The sequence below is a fragment of the Scyliorhinus canicula genome, chromosome 10 (genome assembly GCF_902713615.1).
Source record: "Scyliorhinus canicula chromosome 10, sScyCan1.1, whole genome shotgun sequence".
NCBI lineage: Eukaryota > Metazoa > Chordata > Chondrichthyes > Carcharhiniformes > Scyliorhinidae > Scyliorhinus > Scyliorhinus canicula.
The window spans coordinates 136,901,365-136,920,911 of record NC_052155.1 but is presented as its reverse complement, the minus strand read 5'-3'; the positions used below and the strand labels follow the sequence as shown (position 1 = coordinate 136,920,911).

General features: G+C 44.5%; 1 protein-coding gene across 1 annotated transcript in view; it reads left to right on the top strand.

The window, feature by feature from the left end:
* The window catches only part of eif3hb (eukaryotic translation initiation factor 3, subunit H, b), a 195,208-nt gene that overhangs the window by 75,308 nt on the left and 100,353 nt on the right, over positions 1 to 19,547 (top strand). Inside the window, exon 3 of the mRNA XM_038809764.1 lies at positions 17,394 to 17,561. Coding sequence (XP_038665692.1) covers positions 17,394 to 17,561 — 168 coding nt within the window. The remainder of the gene's footprint in view (positions 1 to 17,393; positions 17,562 to 19,547) is intronic.

The window sequence follows — 19,547 nt, the reverse complement described above, 5'->3', positions numbered from 1 at the left end:
GTCACTGTCTGTGTGGAGTCTGCACATCCTCCCCGTGTGTGCTCCGGTTTCCTCCCACAGTCCAAAGATGTGTAGGTTGGGTGGATTGGCCATGATAAATTGCCCTTAGTGTCCAAAATTCTATGATTAACCTAGAACAAAAGTTCGGCACAACACCGTGGGCTGAAGGACCTGTTCTGTGCTGTTTTTCTCTATGTTCTATGAATCGGACTTGGTACAGGATAGGATATAGGGATGTGTTTTTGATGAGCAGAAGTTTTTGAAGGCTGAAGAGTGGGGTGCTGACCAGGAGGGCATTGGGATAGTCAAGGTGCCAAAAGAAGAAATTAGCGTATCATGGGCAGATAGTTGGGAGCGGGAGCTAAGCCACAGTCGTTACTGAGGTGAAAATAGATTTTATGCTGCCTGAGATATGGGGTCAAATGAATTGCTGTGATTCATGAAAGTAAATCGCTACTAACCTATGGGAGGTTACGGTGGGCACAAAGTGCTTGCGATGTCAGTGACGTTCACATCCCATGAATCTCCCTCAAGGTACACTGCCTCTTATCAGACTGCTTTTCCAATATTCTATCTTCGATGAATCACAGTTTGCTCCAGTTAAACAGTGGGAAGACTTTAAGCATCTGCTTCGACCTCCGTCACAAACACTACATATTCCACTGACACTACTCCCCTCCATCCTTGTCTTACGGATAGACAAGGCATTTTGGACCTCAATGCCCCACTTGATCCAAGCAGAGCTAATTCTTGTGTGGGATGTGAACATCACTCTAAAGGTGAACATTTTTTGATTTACCCTAATGGGCAATGAAGAATCTCGGTAATGAGCCTAGTAGTGTCATGGTTTTGTTGTTGGACAAATAATCCAGCAAATGACTCTTTAGATTCCAATTGGCAGTTTGGAATTTGAATCATAGAATCCCTACAGTGCAGAAGGAAGCCATTCGGCCCATCGCATCTGCACCAACTCTTCGAAAGAGCACCCTACCTTGGCACAATCCCCTGCCCTATTCCTGCAATCCCACTCTAAGGAGGGGCAATTTAGCATGGCCAATCCACTTGCCCATGTTTTTGTATTGTGGGAGGAGACCAGAGCACCTGCAGGAAACCCCGCAGACGCGGGGAGAATGTGCAAACACCACACAGTCACCCAAGATCGGAATTGAACCCGGGTCCCTGGCGCTGTGAGACAGCAGTGCTAACCAATGTGCCACCGTAAACTGAACTCAGTTCAAAAAACTGAAACAGTTTATTGTAAAAATCCTACTGTTTCGCAAATGTCCTTTAGTGAAGATTACTTGTCACCCTTATCTGCTCTGGTCTCTGTGATTTTAGCCAATGTTGTTGACTCTTGGCTGCCTTCTGAAAGTACATAGTGAGTAGGTCGTTTGAAATTCCTATCAGTCGTTCAAAAAGATGTGTCACCACTTGGTCAATCACTCACTGCCTGAAAATAAATGTAATGCCCCCATCCTGAGAATTAAAAAGTCTTCCAAGTTGCTCTCTCATAGGTCACTGGGGACAGATTTAGTTTTGAAATGGCTAATTCAACTTCTATTTTATTTTGCAATTTTTTGTCATAGTCACTTAAATCTATGGGCAGAATAAGAGCCAGTCTGTATCAACAGTCAGATTTCAAGATATTGTGTTATGAATCCTCACTGGCGGGTTGAAACTGTGACAACAACATGTCTTTCAACAATGTGACCCCTGCTCTGCAGTCACGTTCACTGACAAATTGTCCTAGTGGCGAAATGTTCAAGATCTTCAAATATTCTAACCAGAATTTGTGTTTTTTCTGGTTCTGTTTCCTTCAAGAAACATGAATTAAGTTCAAAGGATGATCCTGGTTTTGGTAGAAAAGTGTTCTGGGAAAGCTGAACAATATTAGCAGCATTCCATATTGAATCGTACAGCTGTGCTTTTTTGAAAGTGAGATGCATAGGAAAGATGTGCAGGTCAGTTAAGTAGTATCATTAGAGTTCCAATCTCAAAATTGTTTTTATGAAGTGCTGGTATATAAAGGCACTGCCTGGTGCAGCATGAAACCCATTCTGATGGCAGTTCATAGACCCGAAACATGCATTTTATTTCCCTCTCCATTGCTGTTGCCATACCTGCAGAGTATTTCCAGCATTTTCTGTTATCTTTACAGAAGATTCATAATTTGATTCTCTGCATTGTGAACACAAGGAAAGCAGTTAATTTTGCTGAACATCTCACTAGTTAGGGAAAAAAAATGTAGGATTCCCACTTCTACGCACTAACCCCTCACAAAGAGGGGTTATTAATGCTTGGTTTCTCTGCGACCCTGTTTCTACTCCTGCCTCACCCCACCACTATCATGGCTAACATTCACACTCCAACTTGGGCAAAATACCTGAGGATAACCAACAAGAGCTTCGACAAAGGGCCATCTGGACTCGAAACATTAGCTCTTTTCTCTCCCTATACATGTTGCCAGACCTGTTGAGATTTTGCAGCATTTTCTCTTTTGGTGTCAGATTCCAGCATCCGCAGTAATTTGCTTTTATCTGTAGTGATATCATGGTTGTGTTGTGATTCACTGTGTGACCACTAGGAGTCTCATCAGTACATAAGTGAATGTTAGAGTCAGGTGACCTCAGACTGACTGAAGAGCTGGAATAGAGAGGTTGCTTGTGCATGTTAATACTGTTATTCATCAGTTGTTTTGTATGTTGACCCACAGTTAATGCTAATAAATCATTTCTAGCTTTAGGTACAAGTATTTGTAGCTCGGTGCTTTTCACAGTAACTTAATTGAAGCCTACTTGTGACAATAAGCTATTATTATTATTAAGTATTCTTGTCATATAAATCAGGCCATCCGTCAAGAACACTACAACATCTGTGGGACATAGACCAGCAAGAAAATCTGACATCTGTCATGAATAAATATGTTACGATAGCACAAGTGGATAGCACTGTGGCTTCACAGCGCCAGGGTCCCAGGTTTGATTCCCCGCTGGGTCACTCTGTGCAGAATCTGCACGTTCTCCCCGTGTCTGTGTGGGTTTCCTCCGGGTGCTCCGGTTTCCTCCCACAGTCCAAAGACGTGCAAGTTGGGTGGATTGGCCATGATAAATTGCCCTTAGTGACCAAAAAGGTTAGGAGGGGTTATTGGGTTAAGGGGATAGGGTGAAAGTGAGGGCTTAAGTGGGTCGGTGCAGACTCGATGGGCTGAATGGCCGCCTCCTGCACTGTATGTTCTGTGTTCTAAAGAATGGAAGAAAACAAACCTACATAAATAATTTAAAGAAAATTTGTACTGTTGGTGGGATGAATTATTTCGATATGTACATTTAATTTTGGTTTAAATTTTGTTTCACAATGAACTGATAATTCTTGGGTCTGAAGCTCTGCTAAAGTATTGTCATGGCAACATTGACATTCTGGAATGGCTGACAATTTTTATTGCTTAACAGATTTTCAGATCAACGCATTCTCATTTTGTTCATGGCCATAGATTGACACCTATTTTCTTGTTACTTCAAACCTTTCTTTAGCTTTCTTGTTCAGCGTGAATGATAGAGCTGCCTTCATACCTGGGAAAATTGGGGTGATGCTTGTGGCGATGTAGCTTAATTTTTGAACATTTGACAATTTTTCATTAATTTCAGATAATTGTAATTAACGGATATTCTTCACTTGTTGAGGATTCTGCAGAGTTCACAGTGATGTCTTGATTCAGAATATTTCTCAATGTTGAATATTTTAAAATGACAGCAAGAGCTGTGAAGTTTTGCTTCTAAGAACATTTCACAAAGGCTATTCCATATTACACAACTTTCAGTTTTACAAGAGAGCATAAGTATTGATCAAAATAAGCATTACTGACAAGGTTTGTAAAAACAACATGAAACCAGAACATGGAATTCACCAAAATAACTGAAGGAACTGAAAGATCGACTTCTGAAAATCAGGATTTATTATTATGAATATATTACTTATTTAAAAAATTAACAAAACAGATGGCACCGCGACACCCGTGGTTAGCACTGCTGCCTCACAGCGCCACTACCAGAGTTCGATTCCGACCTCTGTGACTACCTATGTGGAGTTTGCACATTCTCCTCTTGTCTGAGGAGTTTCCTCTGGCAGGCCCAGTTTCCGCCCACAGTCCAAAGATATGCAGGTTAGGTGGATTGGCCATACTAAAGTGCCCCTTAGGTTGGGGTTAGAGGGAGGGGGATTCGGCCTAGGTGGAATGATCTTTCGAAGAGCCAGTGCAGACTTGATGGGCTCAATTGCCCCCTTCTACACTGTAATAATTCTATGCCCTAAATGTGTGGGGCAGTGTACAATATTTCACAAACAAAACAGAAAATAGGAAGGAAAGTACAGGTTGAGGTAACAGGCCATTGCTGATCGGTTCACTATAAAAGCAATGTTTATGCTTTCATTGAATCTTGCATCCATTTATTATATTCAAAAATGTTGCTGTAAGATATGAAACAGATGTTTAATCAATTGCAAAACTGTTTTCTACAAATTATTTTATGGGATTTATTTTGAGCACGAAAGAAACAATTTATAAGTGCTACAGCTGCAAGTCAATCAAACTATTTTCCCAAGTGAAATCTGGTATTGGACCACTGCAGATGCGTTATTCAAATATGTATTTCAGTCCTTTGTGAAGATGATAAACACTTCTGAGAGATTTTGCAAATTGACTTGGTTTCCATGGTAATAAAGCTTGATGTATCTTTTAATAACAATTTGCTTCCAGTAATGATGCAATTTTGGTACTTTCAGAGCTTAGATAATGCACTGGTTACCTATGGTTCTGATTGTGTATGATATGTAAAATAAGTCAGAAGCACTCCGAAATTAGTAGAAATATAGGATTGTTGCCTTTCTTGTTTCCTTTGTGCTTTGATTTATGGGGGAGGGGTGCAGAAGTCATCCATTTCGCATTCTCTTGTAAAAGCACAGGTGACCTGAATCATAGTTCCTACGTTTTAGATCCAGAATTTTGAGGCTAGTTGTTGAATTAATATCTTACCCACCTTTTAGTGCTCTGATTTACTTAGATGTTTGAATTTTCTATTGAATAAATTCGTTGTAAATGTATGAGTAGGAACCCAAAACTTATTATCGCTTAGCCCAAGAGCAGGTAATGTGTTTTCACTTAGAACAGGGGAAGTAACAAACATAATACTGAGGCTGCCACTGTCTCTCAAAGGATTTCCAACTAATATTAGGCAATAAGGCTGAACTGGGATCTATTCAATCAATGATCAAGATGGTGGTGCTGAACAGAATGCCAAATGGAACTGATTATTTAGTCCTCTTTAATTTTACCAAAAAAATAGTAATTCTACCTCTGGTGTCAAATGCCACACTTTTAAACAAGTTAGAAGTATTTATTCTTATGCCTATTGTTGAGGTGAACAATGTTGTAATTCCTGGTGCATTAGAGAATATTTTACTGTTCTGTTTTCCTCTGTTACATTTATTATATTGTATTTGTTTTGATGAATACGAACATTACCTGATATGGATCTTTGACAGTGTTTCTGAGATGTTGACTTTCCTCTACGAAGAATTCCCCTTCGTTACCATTGACGCGGCCTTTGACATTGTCCACCTCACTTTTGCTCTTACTTCTTCCCTTCCCTCCCAGAATCACAACAGGACTCCCTTTGTTCCCACGTTCCACCCCACCAGCCTCCTTATTAAGTGGGTTATTTTCCCCCATTTCCACCCCTTATCTTTTCAGCAATCTCTTTGTGGTACCTTGGCCCATACCTCAGTCGTCGTCGTCCCCCCCACCCTCTCTTTCCATGGCACCCTTTCATACAAACGCAAAGGTTGTAGCACCTGCAATTTCATCTCCTTTCACCTTACCATCCAAGGCCCCAAACACTGCTAAGTGAAGCAGTGGTTTATGTGTACTTCTCTCAATTTAGTCTGCTGTATTCACTGCTCACAACGTGGTCTCTCCATTGGGAGACCAAATGTAGATTGGGTGACCACTTTGCGGAACACATCTGTTCAGTCCATAAACATGACCCCAAGCTTCCGTTGGCTGTTATTTTCATTCTCCATCTTGCTCTCAGAATTATATCTCTGTCCTCGTCCTGGCTGTACTGTTCTAATGAAGCCCATCGTAAGCTGCAAGGATAGCACCTCATCTTTCGATTAAGCATTTTTAAGTCTTTTGAGCGGAACATCAAGTTCAATCATTTCAGACCATAAACTCCATCCCCCTATTGTTTCTTTGTGTGTGTTTTTTTTCTTATTTTACCTTTCAGGTAATAGTACACCTGCTCAAGGCTCATCTTTTGTTTATGTTTTTCTTTTCTTGCTCCATCCTCATTCCTTTTATCCCCATCGGACTAACTTTCTGCCGTTCAATCTCCCCTGCCATCCATCCTATACAGAGCTTTTCTTTGTCCTTTGGCCTCACCCACTCCTTGCTCAAAACCTATTCCATCTTCATCTTTTCCCAGTTTTGATGAAAGGCCCTGGACCTGAAACTTTTCTTCAGTTTCTCTCTCTGTCGATACTGCTGGACTTGCTAAGTGTTTCCATCGTTTTCTGTTTTATTTGAGAGTGGTTTTCAGCATCTCCAGTATTCTGGTTCCTAACCTCTCGTAGCCTTGATTGGTTTTAACTGTGCAATTTCTGCACCATGTCCCAACTGTCCTTTCTAACTTTTACATCCACGATGCCCTTCTCTTGCTTCCATGATCCCCTCTAGCTTCAACTCCTGGTCTTTCAATTCCCATTCCAGGATCTATGCACATTCCTATGCCACATGGTGACATTTTGTCCTATTTCTGCACTCTTCCAATTCACTTCCTGCAATCCTTTGGCCTTTGATTTTGGTCTCCTTTGCATTCTTCCTTTTCTTTACTTAACATTGGTAGAATAGATTTTAGCTGCTTAAGCCCTGATTTCTGGAATTCCTTACCTATATCCTTTCAACTCCTTACTTCAAAACTCATTGTAAATCATCTTAGTTTTCAATTATGCCTCCTAAACACACACCCTTTAGTTTGGCTTTTATTCCCCTTGTTACTATTGCTATTCATTAAAGTGCCTTGGAACATATTGTAAATTCAAAACACCATATGAATGCAGATTGTTGCAGTCTCCAGCCGTATCTTCCCAATTGTTACACAATGTTAACTCTTGGATAATTTAAACCCTCAAAAATGGGCAGGCATAAAGTAGGGTGGGGAGTTCAAATTAAAAAAAATTCAAACATAATTCCCCTCATCTTCCTGCTTCAGATTTTAACAGTTCAAGGTGGGTAGAAGACCAACTTGGTCCCATGAGGTGTTTCCCTCTTTTGAATATTGCAATAGGCTACATGTCTCCAATGTTATCTCTCTTCCAACTCGAAATCTGAACCACTGCTCACATTTGTTTGGACAGAGATGCTGTTGGTGCTCATGGCTCTGTCGTTACAACCTCCTGCTCCTCTAGACTTTGTTTTCTTTATTTTATGACCCCTTTTTTGCCTTAAACCAACATACTTTTTGTCATTCAATCACCCCTTCCGTCACCCTATCATAGGACTACACTTTGTTCTTTTCCCCTTTCTACCCCCTTCCCCATCCTCTGTACTTGCTTATGTCCTGTTACATCACTAACCTTTGCTCGTGCTGACAAAGGGACAGCGATCTGAATTGCCAGATTTTTTTTTCTCTGTTCATGGATGCTGTCTGACCGTCTGAACGTTCCAGGCAGCTTTAGTTTTTATTAGTTTATATTTTAGCGATAAGGGAGCTCACAGCTCACATGTTCACAGCTCCCACTTCTTGAGTGGCTGGTTTTTAGAATCAGGAGAGTGTTCCTCCACTTAATAGCTCAAATTTTAAAAGTAAATGTAAATGTTTCTAGGAGCTCCAGTGCTGTTTCACGGTACTTGGGCAGACTGTCTACTGGAGATGGTCTTGCATTTTGCTGAACTGCATCAGATTGCCAGGTTGCAAGTATGACTAGTTGAAAAGTTAACTTAATTCAATTTGCAGCTGAAACCACTTCCAATAACTTTAAAGTGCATCCTAAATTTAAGAGTTTTAGGTCATGTTACTTTGTTATGGAGATAGGGTGGAGGTGTGGGCTTGGGTCGGGTGCTCTTTCAAAGAGCCGGTGCAGACTCGATGGGCCGAATGGCCTCCTGCACTGTAAATGCTATGACTCTATGTACTATTATTTCCAAACTTATGAAAATTAAGAATTGTTTTCTAATTGTGTGAAAATGTTCTCTCACAATTGAATTAGTTGAGCACTAGAGACAGATCCTTTTCCTGACCTGATGAAGATATTTGATTTTTATGTTTTTGATTACAACATTGAGAATTTAGTAAAGCTGCAGTCCCCTGAAACAATTGAAATGTTAATGCATTACAATAGTATTTGCCAACTGCTGTAGACTGTTTAAAGTATTTTAATAAGCATGACTGTCTCTTGGCATAACAAGGAACAAAGTGAATGCTAGTTTTTTTTTTCTTGGAGACCATTATAAGTTCGCCGAGTTCCATTGAATCTAACTTCCAGGCATGTAAATTATAATATGCCAGCTCTCCGCTGCCAGAAAGTATCCAAAATTTTAGATAAAATTGAAAAGCATTTTTTGCAGTTGCTTTACTACGTTTATCTATGTTTTATCCAGCTGCTGGAAGTTTGCTGGATGCAGCCAGAATGACTCACTGACTTCAATGCTGGCACTAAGATTTCAGTAAAACTTAATGAGCATGTGAAATGTTTGTTTTTGTCCACGTTATCTAAGGCGAAACACCCTTTTCCCTTCCAAACGTGGTGTGAATCTATAGTGTACATTTTGAGCTCTTTTAATATAAGGATGTAGTGCTCGGTGATCACAAGCCTGGTTGTTATCATGGTAATTTGAGATGATGAATTCAGAGTATTGCACAAGTGTATTGCTGAATTGCGGTATTGGCTCAAGAGTGTTTTTTTTATTAGTTTATCCTGAAGCATATTGGCATAAATAGTCTAAACGAGATTAATGAAAACCCTATGATTGATTTTTCTCCCTGTGGGAAGTAGCTCGCACCTCCCTCCTGGCATGCCATAATTAGTAACTTACCATTTGGGGATTTGCAGATATGATGCCACGTCTTATCATTTTGGTTTATGATTCCATCATATTGCTAAAGAGCTTTTACCTTTTCTAAATTGTAGCTATAATGGTGCTTTGTCAGCAGTCTTGGCGAGAGTTTAGGAAACAGAGCTGTTCCTTGCAACATGAGCCGCCTATTCAGGGGGAAGAACTGGAAAATGGAACTTGACCCATAGAAGTAAAAGCTGCTGCAGCCGTCTTCTGGCTTTTCTCATCAATTTCTTTTACCCTGTTCCTGACTGCTGTTCCCACTCTTCACTACTGTTGCTATGTACCAAGCAGTCTGTCCAACCTTAAGCTTGAAGATTCCAGTTCTTTGCTGTTCCTGTATGCTGTCAAGTTACAGAATAAAGAGTTGGGGGATGGGGTGGTGGTGGGAATTGTGGCGTAAGGGTTGAGTGAGATGATTCAGCCATGCACTGGTAGATTAAAAATAGAGAGCCAGCCACAACTTGAAGCGGTAATGAAGTTTTTTTTTAATCAAGTGGAAACTGAACAAGTGTAACACTGTAGTTTGCTTAGCGCTACAACAATTGTACATTATGGAAACAGTTCGAAATAGTTGCTCAAAAACTTGAGAGCATCAAATAATGCAGCATCTGAGCGCAGGGATCAGTATTATATCATTGGCAACATTGAATTATATTATTAAGATATAATTCAATGTTTCATTATATATTGGTATTGTCCTCTTAAAAAAGAATAATGACAACCTTGTGATTGACTTTCCTCCCTGTGGGGAGTAGCTAGAACCTTGACTGGTGACATAGTATTGTACACTCCCCTTTCTCATTTGTAAATTTTGCATTCTAGTAAAAATAGTTTCAAATGTTGTTAGAAAGCAGAGTGGACAGAATGCTTTTACTAGGACTTCACCTGCATGTCCCCGACCCCATTTTGATGTAGAAATGTTGATGCATTTCTCAAAGGTTCAAAGACCATTCAACTTGTAAAGCTGTGAATCATTGATTACACTGCTGCAAGGATTTGATTTTGCTTGAGTGATCACAAACAGCAAAAGCAGGATCCAACCTGGGAGGTGATTTGAACGGACAGAGACGACAAGTACTTTTAGTGGTGCGGATCTGATGTTGCCACAGAGTACTCTAATTCTGAAGAGGTGAAGCACTGCAAATTTATCTTAAATGTCAAAGCGTGTTTTCAGGAAGTACCTTGTGTACAGAAGAGGTTATACAATGGCAGCACTTTTACATTGAATGCCCAATTTTTAAATTGAGTGTTTTTCTTTGATATTAGGTAGCCCAGATTTTTCCATGTGTAATTACTGTAAAAGATCATGTAACTAAATTTTTGTATTGATGGATCATGAATTGTTAAGTGTAAGTGACATACTTTAAAAAAAAAAATTGATATTCAACTTCAAAATGTGGTCAAATTGAAAAGATTTTCTCCCCTTATATTCCAAACCATTGTTGGTGAATTCAGGCACTAAATCTTTGGTGTGAAAACTATGTGAACCACAATTTTCTTCTACTTTCTCCATATCTCGATATTCCCCATGAAAGTCCAAATGTTAAGTGGCATAAATTTCCCCTCTGACCACCATCCCTGACTTTCAAAACCTTCTGGCTTTTCAGTTTCTTAGTAGCATTCATCATTATGTTGTGTTTCACCCCCAATCTGGATTTTGAACTTTTAAGTCAATGACAACAATCATTAACAATGGTCTTTAAGGTAGGAAGAAATGGCCTACAACCTGTATTTATTTTTCATTTGTTCACTGAATGTGGAAGTCGTGGGTGAATTGCAGCAGTGCACCTTGTAGATGGTGCACGCTCCTGCCACTTGGTGGCGGGAAAGGTGAATATTTAAGGTGGTGAATAGTATGCCAGTCAAGCAGGCTGCTTTGTCATAAAAGGTGTTGAGCGTTTTGAGTGTTCTTGTGGCTGCACTCATCCAGACAAGTAGTGTGTATTTGTGCCTTGTAGATGATGGACGGGCTTTGGGGAATCAGGAGGTGAGTTGCTCGTCACAGAATTTCTAGCATCTGACACGCTCTGGTATCCACAGTATATGGCTGGTCCAAGTTCAGTCCCTGGTCAATGGTAACACCCAGGATTTTAGCAGTGAAGGCTTCAGCAATGGCAATACCATCGAATATCAAGGGCATTTGCGCCATACAAGTGCCAGGTAATGACCATCTTGAGATAGTCATTACCTGGCACTTGTGTGGCGCAAATGTAACTTGCCACTTATGAACCCAAGTCTGAATGTTGTCCTGGTCATGCTGCAAATGATTGCAGACTGCTTCAACATTTGAGGAGATGGTTCTGAACAATGTAAAATCATCAGGGCAGCACAGTAGCACAACTTCACAGCGCCAGGTTCCCAGATTTGATTCCCACTTCTCCCACTTTGATTTGATTGGGTCACTGTCTGTGCGGAGTCTGCATGTTCTCCCTGTGTCTGCGTGGGTTTCCTCCGGGTGCTCCGGTTTCCTCGCACAGTCCAAAGATGTGCAGGTTAGGTGGATTGGCCATGTTAAATTGCCCTTAGTAACCAAAAAGGTTAGGAAGGATTATTGGGTTACGGGGATAGGGTGGAAGTGAGTGCTTAAATGGGTCGGTGCAGACTCAATGGGCCGAATGGCCTCGTTCTGCACTGTATGTTCTGTGTTTTTTATCAGCGAACATACCCACTTCTGACCTTATGATGGAAGGAACGTCATTCATGAAGCAGCTGAAACTGGTCGGGACTAGGACACTACCCTGAGGAACTTTCCTTTGTGCTAGGTGTGACTGCAACCAGTGAAGTGCTTCCCTCCAATTTCCATTGACTTTGGTAGAGCTCCTTGATGTCACACTTGGTCACATGTTGTCTTGGTGTCAAGGGCAGTCACTTTCACCTCACCTCTGGTATTCAGCACTTCAGTCCATGTTTGGCTGTAATGAGGTCCGGAGTGGAGTAGCCCAAAGTGGGTGTCATGGAGCAGGTTATTACTGAGTAAGTATCAAGTATCAACTTGGTAGCACTCTCAGTGGCACCTTCCATCACTTTGCTGAAGATCAATGGTAGACTGTGGTGCGATAATTGGCTGAGTTGGACTTTTCCTACTTTCTGAGGACAGGGCATAACTGGGCAACTTTCCATATCCCCTGGTAGATGCCAGTTACTGTGTCTCGAATCCAGCTGTTCACAAACCAGAATTGCCCAAAAACCAGACACTTTCATAATATTCCATACATCAGTTTTAGTTGAGTAATGTAAGAAGTAACTTCCCTGGGTAATTTGTGTAGGTTCTGCAGTGGTACAATGTAGCTCCTGACTAGTTATCAGCTTTGCATGTGTTCCAAGCAACCCTTGACTCTGCCCAACCAAGCTTGACCCAAACTGCTCACAACAGTAAGCTCCCAAACCAAAATCCAGCATTATCCAAAATCCGGCACAGCCTCAGTCCCAGGATTGCTGGGTTTTGAGTACTGTACCTGTATTTTACATACAGCCTCTTTCAGGAAAAATGTAACTATATGATTCATAGAACTTTTACTTGCAGGATATAGTTTTGTTTAAAAAAACAAAATCAATAAAAATCAAATCGTGTAACAAGAAAGCATTTGGTAACAGACCAATTTTGAAAAGCATTAAAATTTTACCCATCCAGATTCAAAGGGCACACTATCAAAATATGTGTCAAATGCAGATAATCTTCATTTGTGTAGGCAAGATGCTGCATACTACTAAATGCTGTTGAAAATATAATTGAGATAAAATTTGCAGCCATTTTGAAGTTACTATATTGGTGGCCATCACGTTTTTTAGTTTACTTAAACAGTGCTTCTACAATGAAAAATTATAATTAAACTATCGTGTTTAACCTTTTATTCATGTCAACTCTGACAAATAGCTATGCTGACTGAAATCTTGCACTCTCTAATTTGCTCGATGGTAGCTGTTTTCAGATTTATGCAATAGTAATTTGCTACTTATTATTTTGTAGGATGTCAATGATGCGAGCAAGGCCAGCATTTGTTGCCCATTTCTATCAGACCTTGATTCCTCTAGTTATTTGGGATGCTGACACTTTTCCAGTTAGGAAAAGTAACAGAAGATTATTTTGAGATTTAAGTCAAGTTTGGGTCATTAGCCTTGTTTAATTTTAATGTCCGGTGTGTGGCTGGCCATTTTGTTTTGTAGTATTGAGCATTTTAGACTTGCTGTCGCTATATTGAGAAAATGGGATGAAATTGATTTGTTTTTTGGTGGTCGGAAGCCCAAATAAAGGCTATTGTTATGCTAATCAAGTTAAACATTTGTGGGCATGCGGGGGCTTTTCAAATTTAGTATTAAAATCCACACAGGCCAAAGTGCATGGAGCTAAATTATATTATTACATGCTGCTTTCCCACTGTCTGTAATAATTGCTGATTATTTAGGTTAGTAATTCTAGGGCTATAGCTAGAATATTTTCCACATATTTTTGCCTTGCAACAGTTTCTACATGCAGCATAATAATGTGCCTGAAACTCGAAATCCCCAATCAGAAGTCGTTTTTCTGCGCGGATGATTAAATTACTTGTGATCCGGGTTTGATTCCCGGCTTGGGTCACTGTCTGTGCAGAGTCTGCACGTTCTCCATGTGTCTGCGTGGGTTTCCTCCCACAGTCCAAAGATGTGCAGGTTAGGTGAATTGGTCACGCTACATTGCCCTGTAGTGTCCAAATGTTAGGTGGGGTTGCTGGGTTACGAGGATAGGATGGAGGTTTGGACTTGGATATGATGGAGGTGTGGACTTGGAGAGGGCGGAGGTGTGGGCTTGGAGAGGACGGAGGTGTGGGCTTGGAGAGGGCGGAGGTGTGGGCTTGGAGAGGGCGGAGGTGTGGGCTTGGAGAGGGCGGAGGTGTGGGCTTGGAGAGGGCGGAGGTGTGGGCTTGGAGAGGGCGGAGGTGTGGGCTTGGAGAGGGCGGAGGTGTGGGCTTGGAGAGGGCGGAGGTGTGGGCTTGGAGAGGGCGGAGGTGTGGGCTTGGAGAGGGCGGAGGTGTGGGCTTGGAGAGGGCGGAGGTGTGGGCTTGGAGAGGGCGGAGGTGTGGGCTTGGAGAGGGCGGAGGTGTGGGCTTGGAGAGGGCGGAGGTGTGGGCTTGGAGAGGGCGGAGGTGTGGGCTTGGAGAGGGCGGAGGTGTGGGCTTGGAGAGGGCGGAGGTGTGGGCTTGGAGAGGGCGGAGGTGTGGGCTTGGAGAGGGCGGAGGTGTGGGCTTGGAGAGGGCGGAGGTGTGGGCTTGGAGAGGGCGGAGGTGTGGGCTTGGAGAGGGCGGAGGTGTGGGCTTGGAGAGGGCGGAGGTGTGGGCTTGGAGAGGGCGGAGGTGTGGGCTTGGAGAGGGCGGAGGTGTGGGCTTGGAGAGGGCGGAGGTGTGGGCTTGGAGAGGGCGGAGGTGTGGGCTTGGAGAGGGCGGAGGTGTGGGCTTGGAGAGGGCGGAGGTGTGGGCTTGGAGAGGGCGGAGGTGTGGGCTTGGAGAGGGCGGAGGTGTGGGCTTGGAGAGGGCGGAGGTGTGGGCTTGGAGAGGGCGGAGGTGTGGGCTTGGAGAGGGCGGAGGTGTGGGCTTGGAGAGGGCGGAGGTGTGGGCTTGGAGAGGGCGGAGGTGTGGGCTTGGAGAGGGCGGAGGTGTGGGCTTGGAGAGGGCGGAGGTGTGGGCTTGGAGAGGGCGGAGGTGTGGGCTTGGAGAGGGCGGAGGTGTGGGCTTGGAGAGGGCGGAGGTGTGGGCTTGGAGAGGGCGGAGGTGTGGGCTTGGAGAGGGCGGAGGTGTGGGCTTGGAGAGGGCGGAGGTGTGGGCTTGGAGAGGGCGGAGGTGTGGGCTTGGAGAGGGCGGAGGTGTGGGCTTGGAGAGGGCGGAGGTGTGGGCTTGGAGAGGGCGGAGGTGTGGGCTTGGAGAGGGCGGAGGTGTGGGCTTGGAGAGGGCGGAGGTGTGGGCTTGGAGAGGGCGGAGGTGTGGGCTTGGAGAGGGCGGAGGTGTGGGCTTGGAGAGGGCGGAGGTGTGGGCTTGGAGAGGGCGGAGGTGTGGGCTTGGAGAGGGCGGAGGTGTGGGCTTGGAGAGGGCGGAGGTGTGGGCTTGGAGAGGGCGGAGGTGTGGGCTTGGAGAGGGCGGAGGTGTGGGCTTGGAGAGGGCGGAGGTGTGGGCTTGGAGAGGGCGGAGGTGTGGGCTTGGAGAGGGCGGAGGTGTGGGCTTGGAGAGGGCGGAGGTGTGGGCTTGGAGAGGGCGGAGGTGTGGGCTTGGAGAGGGCGGAGGTGTGGGCTTGGAGAGGGCGGAGGTGTGGGCTTGGAGAGGGCGGAGGTGTGGGCTTGGAGAGGGCGGAGGTGTGGGCTTGGAGAGGGCGGAGGTGTGGGCTTGGAGAGGGCGGAGGTGTGGGCTTGGAGAGGGCGGAGGTGTGGGCTTGGAGAGGGCGGAGGTGTGGGCTTGGAGAGGGCGGAGGTGTGGGCTTGGAGAGGGCGGAGGTGTGGGCTTGGAGAGGGCGGAGGTGTGGGCTTGGAGAGGGCGGAGGTGTGGGCTTGGAGAGGGCGGAGGTGTGGGCTTGGAGAGGGCGGAGGTGTGGGCTTGGAGAGGGCGGAGGTGTGGGCTTGGAGAGGGCGGAGGTGTGGGCTTGGAGAGGGCGGAGGTGTGGGCTTGGAGAGGGCGGAGGTGTGGGCTTGGAGAGGGCGGAGGTGTGGGCTTGGAGAGGGCGGAGGTGTGGGCTTGGAGAGGGCGGAGGTGTGGGCTTGGAGAGGGCGGAGGTGTGGGCTTGGAGAGGGCGGAGGTGTGGGCTTGGAGAGGGCGGAGGTGTGGGCTTGGAGAGGGCGGAGGTGTGGGCTTGGAGAGGGCGGAGGTGTGGGCTTGGAGAGGGCGGAGGTGTGGGCTTGGAGAGGGCGGAGGTGTGGGCTTGGAGAGGGCGGAGGTGTGGGCTTGGAGAGGGCGGAGGTGTGGGCTTGGAGAGGGCGGAGGTGTGGGCTTGGAGAGGGCGGAGGTGTGGGCTTGGAGAGGGCGGAGGTGTGGGCTTGGAGAGGGCGGAGGTGTGGGCTTGGAGAGGGCGGAGGTGTGGGCTTGGAGAGGGCGGAGGTGTGGGCTTGGAGAGGGCGGAGGTGTGGGCTTGGAGAGGGCGGAGGTGTGGGCTTGGAGAGGGCGGAGGTGTGGGCTTGGAGAGGGCGGAGGTGTGGGCTTGGAGAGGGCGGAGGTGTGGGCTTGGAGAGGGCGGAGGTGTGGGCTTGGAGAGGGCGGAGGTGTGGGCTTGGAGAGGGCGGAGGTGTGGGCTTGGAGAGGGCGGAGGTGTGGGTTTGGAGAGGGCGGAGGTGTGGGCTTGGAGAGGGCGGAGGTGTGGGCTTGGAGAGGGCGGAAGTGTGGGCTTGGAGAGGGCGGAGGTGTGGGCTTGGATAGGGCGGAGGTGTGAACTTGGATAGGGCGGAGGTGTGGGTTTGGGGAGCGTGGAGGTGTGGGCTTGGAGAGGGTGGAGGTGTGGGCTTGGAGAGGGTGGAGGTGTGGGCATGGGAGAGGGTGGAGGTGTGGGCATGGGAGAGGGTGGAGGTGTGGGCTTGGAGAGGGTGGAGGTGTGGGCTTGGAGAGGGTGGAGGTGTGGGCTTGGAGAGGGTGGAGGTGTGGGCTTGGAGAGGGTGCTCTTTCAGGGGCTGGTGTAGACTCGATGGGCTGAATGGCCTCCTTCTGTACCGTAAATTCTATGATTCTCTGAGTATCTCGTATACATTTTAACGTGGGTTGAAAATGTTTAACTTTGATCAACAACTTCAGTCATCTTCAGGATCAATTTAACTATGCCCCATGCAATATTAGCATTTTCTATCTAGTCTTCGGGATTTGACTGTTAAAACTTTAAGGCTTTGACTACCTTTTACAGTGAAGGGTAACATCATACAGCGGAAACCACTGTTATAGTGTAGAACAAGCTTAAATAAATCCCTAAAAGTGTTTGAATGGGGACAGGAAAAAGATCTGAATGGTAGCTAGCGTATTCAGTTTGTTGGATTGTTTTCTGACCCTGACATCAGAGTAGTTCAGCATTTCATGTGTCTAGAAAAGAATCAATAACTATGGGCTAAATTGGGGGATAATTATTAAACGGTAGCATTAAAACCAGCACTTTTTAACGTCAGATAAATGGGGCTTCAGTTAAAGATTGATGGTTGAAAACTGTTAATTTTTTTTATTTGAGTGGTGAAGTTTATTGAGCAATGAGTCCTCTAAATCACAAAATATATCAGCAGTTTAAATTGCTTAAATTCTTGGGAAAAAATGCAGTTTGGAAAATGATGGTTTCTTTCTGTTTTGTTTTTCAGTTCAATACCAAATGGAAATGATGAGAAGCTTGCGTCATGTTAACATTGACCACCTCCACGTCGGTTGGTACCAGTCAACTTGCTATGGTTCTTTTGTCAGCCGAGCTCTGTTGGACTCCCAGTTTAGTTACCAACACGCAATTGAAGAGTCTGTGGTCCTCATCTACGGTCAGTGACGTTTTCCTATTCATTTCTTCTACTTTACTGTTTACCTGGCAGTGCTGCCTGGCAGTCCCTCTCAGTAAATACCAACCAAGTGTCTGCCTCAGCCCCAGCAGCAGCTCAGTCTAGACAGGGTTTCCTTCTTTCTGTTTATTTTTCTTGCTATCAGAGCCCTGATGTGTACATTCTGGAATGCTGAAGTTGCTGCTTCACTTTTTTTTCATTCCTCTTCCCCCTTGTTGATGGCGGGTGGAACAGGACCAGATGTCTAACAAAAACTGATTGCTTGAGTCTGGCTCAGTACGTGACCTTACAGTTATGACACATTTTGCCAGATTTCTCCTTTGACAGGCGCTCACAAAACGTAGACTGTTCTTAGCACAAAGATTTTCTTCTTTCTGCCCATTTAGTGCCGTTTCCTTTACTCACTAAACCAGATGTTCTGTGCAGTATCATAGCTGTAGGTAAAACATCCTTTATTGCCTTCCCCAAGCTCCCTATTTGCCATAGCTGGCAGACTGTTACAAAGTTTCCAACCGAGAAGTAAATTTTACATCCTGAATATCTGTCAGGAAAAAATACTAATGAACACGATTAATCTTTGGGTAACACAAAAATTGTTTCAGTATGTTAACAATCGGATTACAGTAGAAAAGCTGTTAAAATATACTCTATTCATTGGAATTTTTTAACATTTCCTCCTGAATTTTCCATTTGTATCAGATTTTCTGTTCTACATCATTACTTATAAAAAGGAATTTGTTTTGTGTTTCTCTTTCTGTTCAGCTTTCCATTTATTTGAAAGTACTTCTGCTTGGTTATTCCCAAGTTTAGCAACTAATAATGGGAAAATAAAACCTGTGCATCTTGAAAATGGTATTATAGAAATGTGACAAAATCTAGCTTTTATTTTATCAGATAAAACCTTGACCAATGACATCTGTTTAAGCAGAAAAGTTAAATTGATTTCACTGTAAACATATAAATTTGCAATCTTCAGATTAGGTGTGTGGGTTAAATTTACATATGATTGTGCAATGGAAGACATTAATATGCCAGTGTACTTTAACACAGAACAATGGGTGCAGTAATTTTCCACACCACACATTTTATGAGTAAATAGCAAGGTAAAGAAATCGGAGTTACTACAAATTGTTTCTCTATACCTCCCTGTGGATTTTCTGCCCACCCTTCCTAGAGAATAGTGCTTTATGTTGAATAGTGCTTTATGGGACAAAAGCCAAATTTGTCACTTGCAAGACAATTGTGGATAATATACCCTTGTGAATATTTGGTATTGCTGGATACATTTGTTTTCATTTTATGGACACTGTTATCATCTTTAAGCATTCCCAGGTCTGTCTGTGGCTCATACTATTTAAATATAATATCAAGTTCTCTTTACTCTGCCCCAACAATGTGCCTCAGACTATCCTCTGAAGAATATGTTTTTTTCCATTTATTCCTCCTCTCCCCCCCCCCCCCCCCTCCACTCCAAGGCAGACTTTTTTCCAGGTGCATTTCAGTTCATGATTCACAGAACATTGAACAGTACAGGCACTTCAGCCCACGATGTTGTGCTGACCATTTATCCTAATCTAAGATCAACCTAACCTACACCCCTTCAATTTACTGCTGTCCATATGCCTGTCTGAGAGTCGCTTAATATCCCTAATGACTCTGACTCCACCATCTCCGCTGGCAGTGCATTCCACATACCCACCACTCTCTGTGTAAAGAACCTATCTCTGTCATCTTCCCTAAACCTGCCTCCAATCACCTTAAAATTATGTCCCCTCGTGACAGCCATTTCCACCCTGGGGAAAAGTCTCTGGCTATCCACTCTATCCATGCCTCTCATCACATTGTACACCTCAATCAAGTCACCTCTCTTCCTTCTTCGCTCCAGTGAGAAAAGCCCCAGCTCCCTGAACCTTTCTTCATAAGGCATGCCCTCCAGTCCAGGCAGCATCCTGGTACATCTCCTCTGCA